Below are 9,226 nucleotides of genomic sequence, written 5' to 3' on the forward strand. Positions count from 1 at the left end.
TTTGGTTTCATAGCCTTTTGTTTTACATTTGTTATCTAAATTCTATTAGAATATATGTCACTTGTATCCATTTTTTAAGAGATAATTCATAATCCTCTTCGGGCAAACAGATAAGGCTGACAACCTTTGTATTGTATCATTTTGAAAATAATTATGTTTAGTGTGGAGAAATAGGGTTAAGATCATACTTGCTTTCTTATTTAGAGTTAATACATTTTAGGAGGTTTATTTCCCCTTTTTCTTCTCTTTCTACATAGTTAATTGTGTATAAAGAAGACATCCTTTATGAATTTTTCAGAGCAAACAAGGAACTTCTTGATTTTGTTGGATGAGTGACAGGTTATAGCCTTTTAGGGGTGAAAACTGAGATATTTGTAATTGTGTGGTTACAACTACATTTCAATGAATGGATGTAACTATATTCCAAAAGCTTATAGGTATAAGAAATTAAGAAGATTTTTGGTTTATGTTGTCAGTTGTCTCTCCAAAAGAAAAATGTAGAATTCACTGTTATTACTTGAGGAAAGTTAATTTAAATGATTGTTTTTAGAAATTCAATGTTTAGAATTCTACTTACAATTCTTTCTCATTCTATGTTTTTCTCCTTGAAACAAATTTGCCTTTCAAGATTGAGCATTTTGTGTTTGGTTATTGGTTGTAGTGTTCATTCAGAATATATTTATTGAGTTTCAGCCATGTATTAGGCACTAAACTGGGTTATTTGGAGACTCTGAAATATAATTTGGAAAAATAACTCATTTAATGATATGCACTTATTTTTTCAAAGGTTTCATAAAATGATCATTAGCTGTTGTAAGTTTTTGAAAAGATTTTATCTGTAGTATTAAATATATCTATATATTTTTTATTGATTAAAAAAAATTTTTAGAGAGAAAGGAAAGGAGGGAGATTGAGAGAGAAACATGGATTTGTTGTTCTACTTATTTATGTATTCAGTGGTTAATTCTTGTATGGCTCTGACCTTGTAAAGAATCCACATCCTTGGCAGATTGGGATGACGCTCTAACCAACTGAACTACCTGGCCAGGGCCCTATTATATTTTTAATTACCTGAAAATTGTAGAATATATATGAGTTTCTGAGAATCAGTGCTTTAATATTAAGCCTTAAACATTTAGTAATTTCTCAGGGACAGGTAGAAAATTAATTAGGCTACTACCTCTTCACATTTAAATGTATAACATTTTGAACATTATTTAAAATGTCAATGTGAACTGGAAAAATAAAGTATAGCAATATTGATGACATCCTTACATACTTGCTTCTAAATTATGATATTCTGTTTATTTAGATGAGAAAAAAGTTATGCATGTATAAGTCTATTTGGGCTGCCATTACAAAAATACCATAGGCTACTACCTCTTCACATTTAAATATATAACATTTTGAACATTATTTAAAATGTCAATGTGAACTGGAAAAATAAAGTATAGCAATATTTATGACATCCTTACATACTTGCTTCTAAATTATGATATTCTGTTTATTTAGATGAGAAAAAAGTTATGCATGTATAAGTCTATTTGGGCTGCCATTACAAAAATACCATAGACTATGGGTGGCTTAAATAACAGAAATTTATTTTTACAGTTCTGGAGATTGGGAAGTCTAAGATCGGGGTGCCAGCACGGTAGGTGTGCTTAGGTGACTCCTGCGTGCCAGAGTATGGGAAGAGAAAGAAAAAAAGATCTATCCTTCTTCTTCCCCTTTCCCACCTCCTCCTCCTGCTGCTTCCTTTTCCTTCCTCTTCTCTCCTTCCTTCCCTTCTACTTCTTCCACCAGTCCTATTGGAATATGGCCCTTCCCTTATGACTCATTGAACTTTAATTATTTCCTGAAAGCCTCATCCCCAGAATGAATAACATTGGGGTTTAGGGTTTCAACATATGAATTCTAGGAGGACACAATTCAATCCATAGCAGTTGGTGAGCTCTATTTAAAGAAAATGTTTAATTGAAAAAAACAAAAACATAAAAATAAAATGTGACGTATAAAAGTCTTCACATATAAAATCAATCATTCACATTATAAAAGAGGAAGGAACTAGATGCAATATCATTGGCCAGGCATTTTATATACTTGATCACATTTCATTATCCCTCACAGTAACTGTGAGATGGCATTATTTCTATTTTATAGGAGAGGATGTTGAAACCAGAGAGAGGGGTGAGGTTAGACTTAGATCTGTCTCTCTAGTTTTCATGATCTTGTCAGTGTTTCCCCATGAAAGGAGCTTTTATTTCCAAAAGTAGTCACTTTCTGGATCCCTATAAACAGTATGTTCCCCTGGTATATTGCAAATATTTTACTTTGCACTTTCCTTTCTATCCGTCTTTATATAAAGAGTGTCCTCTACTGTATGAGCTTTCACATTTTTCAAATGTGTTATTGGTATTTCTGATTAGGGGGATAAAATGAAATTAAACATATGGAAAGCACTTTGAAATTCATAAAGGTCAGAAGATTATGTTACAAGTATGATCATTTAGTTATAGATATCAGAAGATTCTGATAAATGGTTGAAAGCAAGCACTTAACCATTTATTGACTTATTAAAAACCATTAAATTTTTAAAAATATTTTTTATTGATTTCAGAGAGGAAGGGAGAGGGAGAGACAGAAACATCAATGATGAGAGAGAATCATTGATTGGCTGCCTCCTGCACACCCCTCCTTGGGGATGGAGCCCGCAACCCGGGCATGTGCCCTTGACTGGAATCCAACCTGGGACCCTTCTGTCTGCAGGCCAATGCTCTATCCACTGAGCCAAACCAGCTAGGGCAAAAACCATTAAATTTTACACTAGAATATAAACAAGTCTATTTTACCACTCTTCTTAGCAAACTAATGTTATATATATAAGTTGTAATTTCAGATACAGTCAGCATTAGAATAATAATGACTGAGCAAACAAATCTTGCTAGTCCACTATATTGTACTTCATGTCAGTGTATGGTCTCTCTCATGTATTTAAGAATATCTTTAACAGTGCTGGGTACATAGAGGAGAGATATTTAACCTGCGGCCTCTGGGCCCCTAGAAGATGGTTAAATCCAGTGAAAAATTGTGTTTTTATTTCAACATATTGTTTCATTCCAAGTAATGGATGTGGCTGTATTCCAATAAAATCTTATTTTCATCCAGCAGTGGCAGGCAGGGTTTAGCCCATAGGCTGTAGTTTGCTAATCCCTGATGTAGAACAAAAGGGAGAAGGGAAAAGAGATACTGCTGGAAGAATTGTAATCATCTTTATTTTAGGGAGTAGGGGAAGGAGGCTACAAAATTTAATCTTTGGAAAAAGTCAGCCATCCTTTTTGGGGAAGAGTTAATTGGTCTTTTGGTTTTAGAAGGGTTAGAATAACAGGAGTCAAACTGCTCTGCACAATGAAAAGGGTGTTTGTGTTTGTAGGTAGAGAAATTATATTCTTTGTTTTCTTTGGAGGAGATGATCCTGGAGAAAAGGACTGTGTGGCTTTTCATCTGAGTGAAGGGGGTGGCACAGAGGTCTGAGAGAGGGAATTATGCGCGATTCATTCAATTCAACAAATGTGTATTTAGCCTTCACTATGTGCCAGTTTTAGATGTTAGGGATATATTTGTGCATTTATAAGCGTACATTCAAACTGAGGGAGACACAATAAATAATAAGTGAAGAAATAGTATAATATGTTATAAAGTAAGTGTTCAGAGGAAAATAAACTGAGAAAGGAAATAGAGTGGTATGGGTACAGGGTTACAATTTTAAATAATGTTGGGTGGCTCACTGAAGAAAAGAACAGAAGAGGGTGAGAAATCAGCCATGCAGATTGAATAGTTAAAAGAAGTTAAGTGCATAAGAGATGCATCTGTGTGGACACAGACAAGATACAAATAAGTTTAGGGTGGCAGGCGAACACCAGAGGGATAAACTCGTGGCCCACGGGCTGCATGTGGCCCACAACGAATATTTTTGCGGCCCAGCCAATATAATGGTATGTAAGAAATGTTTTAATAAAAATTTTATAACTTAATTTTTACAATATCTTGATATATATTATTAATAATGAACTACAATGTTCACTAATGACTGATTACTATAATCGTGTTGCATTCATTTCCCTAACGCGCCTTACGCGCCGGCGCACCATTTCTCTCCACTAATACTAGCAGTGAATATTCTAGCAGCCAATTTCCACATCATTAGTCTTGTACTGACTTGTTTGGTGTGCGCAACAGGAAATACTTTGCTTTCGGAGAACAAAAAAAAATAGGTTTATTTGAGTTATGCTTATTAATTTGTGCAGTTATTCAGTGTCTGGTAAGTTAATATTCAAGAAAAAATTAATTTTTATTAAAATGTTCTATTATTTTGTTAACAATTACTCATTTATTTCAGCCCTTTGTATTCAGCATGTCTCGATCGAAATAAACCTACGTTTCTATGAAAATTGAAGCTTTTGTTTTTTTGTGGCCCACTTAAACTTAAACCTTGTTTATTCAGCCCGTGTTAGCCTTTGAGTTTGACATGCTTGCAGCGGTCGCCAATTGTGGTCCGCGGACCACTGGTGGTCCTTGAGGTCCAAAAGATTGGCGACCCCTGGACTAGAGAATGGGACTACTAAACTCTGCAGACTGTTGAATTGCTCAACAGTCGTTTTAATTTATGTGCAATAGATTCTCAAAACCTTAGAAGGAACCAACCCTGTCAGCTTGATCTGAGACTCGAAACCTCCAGAACTGAGATGATTATCTGCTGTTTAAGCCACCCAATTTGTGGCACTTCATTACAGTAGCCCCATGAAATGAATCCAGGACCTTTCCTAATTTAGGCAAACTTAGCCAAACATCCATGGGACTGCATACTCCTCGAGGGAGCAACTTTTTCTAAAGGACAGCTGTCGGCAGCCTAAGCTTTCTTCTAGAAAGCCAGCTCACTGTCTCAAGTTGCTGAAGGCACTCCGCCACCAAATGGATTTAATGTGTCTGATTGATTAAAGTCTATTGTGTCATCTGTACGCTTGAAGATTCTTAAATGCACAACCAGTTCAGATAAATCAATTAAAATCCCCAACACTAACGTGGGCCTTTTTTATTTCTAGGAAACCATTACAGGCCTCAAAACAGTTTCTACATCAGATTCTACATATGAAAGCCAGAAAGTGTAGTAGTCTTACTTAAAATATTCTTTACTTACTCTTCTCGCCTCCCTAAAGATTACATGTATTTTTCTTTCCATTTTTGGGGTGAGAAGGGGGACAGGGAGGGTTATTCATAGCAAGTGGCCTATGATCAAGGGAAATGATATCAGTAAATTGTTAGTTTTCTGTCAGTCAGAAATAAGTTTTCTTATTGTCTTGGGTTATAGGTGTTCACTAGAAAGAAGAAATAACTACCAAAGACAAAGAGCCTATCTTCAATTTTATTGTTTGGAATCTGCAATTACAAAGCTTTTTGAGGTCATTTCTTAAACCATTGCACAACACATGCACACATATTTAGAAAAGTTATAAAAATGTTCTTTAAAGTTTGTGCTCTAGTAGAATTTATTCTATTTTACAAGTCCAAGCATAAAAAATATACCCCAACTGCCCTTCTAATTTTCCCTACAATCTTTTTTGTTTTTATTTTTATTGATTTCACAGAGGAAAGGAGAAGGAGAGTTTCTAATTTTCCCTACAATCTTTTTTGTTTTTATTTTCATTGATTTCACAGAGGAAAGGAGAAGGAGAGAGGGATAAAAACATCAATGATGAGAATCATTGATCGGCTGTCTCCTGCACGCCCCCTACTGGGAATCGAGCCCGCAACCCAAGTATGTGCCCTTGACCAGAATCGAACCTAGGACCCTTAAGTCCGTAGGCTGACGCTCTATCCACTGAGCCAAACCAGCTAGGGCTCCCTACAATCTTACTGACATTATTTATAGAGAATGTGTATATACATAGAACTGAGGACATTATTTTACTGCCACAACCTTTATACAGATGTTATGACAAGTATATTCTATGCCAACTGAGGCACTCCACCACCAAATATTAAGTACCTTCTTAATATTTGTAAACATTAAGAAATAAACATATTCCCTCTCCAAACCTCTAGCTACTATTTGCTCACTATTTTTAACTTTTTTATATGCATAAATATATTTGGAAATGTGTATAAATCACAAACGTACAGTTCAATGGATTTCACACACTGGACAAGCCTGTGACCAACCAGATAGACATGGAAAACTGTAGCACCCCAGAAACTCCTCCCATACTCCCTTATGGTCCATACAAGTTTCTGTTTAGTTTTATTTTGTGGTCATTGTAGGTGCTCTTTCTTTCTTAGGTGCTCACTGTTTTCTAAGGTGAAGGTTTCCCTTTCTCATTGGATCATGCAACACTGAGCAGGTTCACATGTTCCCACAACCACCTTTGGGCAAAAATTATCTCTTCAGTCTGGGTATTTCCTGAGCACCCACTCAGAGGGGCCCACGCCCAGGTAGGAGCTCTCATATCTACTAGTAGACTTGAGAATGACTTAAGAGTAACTGTTCCAGGTTGGAGGCAGAGCTGACTTCAAACTGCTGTTGTACACCGTTTTTTAAAAATCAACCCTTGTCTCCCCTCTAGGTGTGCCATGACGGGGGAGTGTGTGTGTGTTTGTGGTGTGACTAGAATAAGTACAGTATTGGCACTTGCTGGGGAGGTTTAGAATGACACCTGGTCTAAGAAGGTTCTCTTCTCATGACACCTTAAAATTAAGAAGAAAGGAAAGAGCACAGAAGCAGAACCGATGGAATCTCGTAAACAGTTAATGCCATGTGCCAGGCACTATGCTGCTACTCTCAGGAAATATCTATGTAAGAAACCTATGTCCTTTAGCTCTCTTCTGCAATGAAAATCGGTCCTGGGTGCCCTTCCTTCCCTTCCCTTTCTTCCCGCCCCTTGACCTGGCCGGTCCCATTATCTGCTGCATCATTTGTTCCTTGACTCATCAAAGGAACGTAGGAGGCACAAGGAAGAATGATGCTCTTATTTAGTCCATGCAACTTACTATAACAGGAAAAAGAAGAGACCAGAAATAAAGCAGAAATTTGTTATCCATGAAGAGAGGAGTCCATTAAGTATTCTGAACAGCTTAAAATATGCATATGCAAACCGAAGACAGTGGTCTTCCTCTCTCAGGGCTCATTTTAAATTCTTTTCCTGTGTGTTCACTAAGTTGTTGATCCTGAGTGATGATGTCAATGTCTTTATTTACGATCTTCTAAGCTCAGCTTCTAGGAGCCTGCGAAGACGGTCTGTGCCATTATAAAGAAAGTTCTTAAAAGGCAGTTTCACACATTAATGGCAAGGAGAGTTTTTTGGCTATTGGTATAAAACAAGGATAGCTGCCAAAATCGAGAGGAATATTAGATAAAAGTTTCCATGGTAATGGCTTCCTGCAGAAAACGTGATCCGACCTTCAACTGCTGGATAAATGACTTTCATTTTTGAGATGTATTGAGAAACCACGTTGATATCTTGGTCACCTAGGAAAACATGGACATTATTTTAGTGACAGGAAAGGTATCAATAGTCAGAGAGGAGACAACCAATGCATTTCTCTCAAGTCCTTTGTAATTGTAATTGGGGGAATAGTCCTTTCATTGTAGAGGTAAAGTGTTCCGGAAGAATAGAAGACCGGTGATCACAAGTGCCTTTTCGTGTTCCAGGTGTGAATGCAACTCAGGGGAAAGGTTGTGGACATCATTGCCTTTAAAGCACTTGGGGAACTGGGCAAGAGAAACGAGTTGAGACATACAGTGGCTTCCTTTTGCTTGCCTGCTCCAGAATCATTTCCACATAATTGCTGGAGAGGCAACGGGGCTTCATTTCCAAAAGGAGAGCTGATAAAGAAATACTAATTGCCTACTACAACAAACCCATTTTTATTTAAAAAATACCACTCTACAAATCATGTATCTGATAAGAGGTTTGTAGTAAAAAAAATATATAGAAGTCATACAAGTCAGTAGAAAAAAATCTGGTTAAAATTGGGCAGAGGATTTGAATAGACATTTTTCCACAAAAGTCACACAGATGGCCAACAGACATAAGGAAAGATGCTCAGGAGAACCAAGATGGCGGCATAGGTAAACACCTGAATTTGCTGCTGCGCACAACCACGTTAAAACTACAACTAAAAGACAAAACGAGTATCATCCAGAACCACAGGAATGTTGGCTGAGTGGAAATTATACAACTAGAAGGAAAGAGAAAAGCAAATTGAGTCCGGTAGGAGGTGCAGAGGTGTGGAAGTGCGGAGGTATGGAGGCGTGCGTGAAAGGGGCTGGCAGCTGTGTACGCTGTTGTCTTTTTCAATTGGGAGGGAGACACAAGCTCCCTCCAGTTCCAGGTGAGAATTTGGGGACCCAGACTCATACGAAGAGAAACTGGACTGTCGGGCATCGGGCAGGAACGTGAGGGCGGCTTTCTCCCAGAGGTGCTTGCAGCGGTCATTGTTCCTACACGGGCCTCGGGACACAGATCTGGGGACCTCCCCGAGGCAGAGCAGACTGGCAGCCATTGCGGTTTGCTCCGCCCTGGTGATTCCTTGAGATCCCTCCCCACCCAATTTACAACCCAACCCAAGCCCTGTGCAGAGGCTTTTGCATATGAATGGCCTGGCCTTTCTCCACCTAAAAACCTGGGCAGACTCAGTGAGTGCCAAAGCCCCACTGAAGCAAGTCCTGCCCCATAAGGGTGTCTCCAGCACAGAAATTCTCCCATTGTAGACACAACTGGTCCTCACAGCCAATTGGCCTGGAGGTCAATTCCTCCCAGGGATACCAACAGCAATCAAGGATTCACTACAACAAGACGGTGCACACAGCCCACAAAGGGGTGCACCAAGAGTGTCCACCTCTGGTAATTAGTGAGGCTGAGCCACTTGGCCCTATAGGACACCTAGCACACAAAGCCACTCTATCAACATAGGGAAGCAGCCAAAATGCGGAGACAAAGAAATAGGCACAAATGAAAGAAATAGATGAAAGCAAACTACTGGATATAGAGTTCAAAACCACGGTTATAAGAATCTTCTAAAAACCTCCGAGAAATATAGTGAGACCCTCAAGGATATGAAAAAGGACCAATTAGAAATTAAGCATACACTGACTGAAATAAAGAATACTATGCATACTTCCAACAACAGACTAGAGGATCCCAAGAATCAAGTCAAAGATTTGAAATACGAA

General features: G+C 38.1%; 1 protein-coding gene across 1 annotated transcript in view; it reads right to left on the reverse strand.

Annotated features, from left to right (window-relative positions):
* Nucleotides 1-7,069: 7,069 nt before the first annotated feature.
* NT5E (5'-nucleotidase, ecto (CD73)) overlaps nucleotides 7,070-9,226 on the reverse strand; it is a 29,559-nt gene continuing 27,402 nt past the window's right edge. The window contains exon 9 of the mRNA XM_014535865.1: nucleotides 7,070-7,519. Within this exon, the coding sequence (XP_014391351.1) occupies nucleotides 7,356-7,519 (164 nt within the window). The 3' untranslated portion in view covers nucleotides 7,070-7,355. The remainder of the gene's footprint in view (nucleotides 7,520-9,226) is intronic.

Source organism: Myotis brandtii, unplaced genomic scaffold, assembly GCF_000412655.1.
Source record: "Myotis brandtii unplaced genomic scaffold, ASM41265v1 scaffold153, whole genome shotgun sequence".
In the NCBI taxonomy this organism is placed as follows: Eukaryota; Metazoa; Chordata; class Mammalia; order Chiroptera; family Vespertilionidae; genus Myotis; species Myotis brandtii.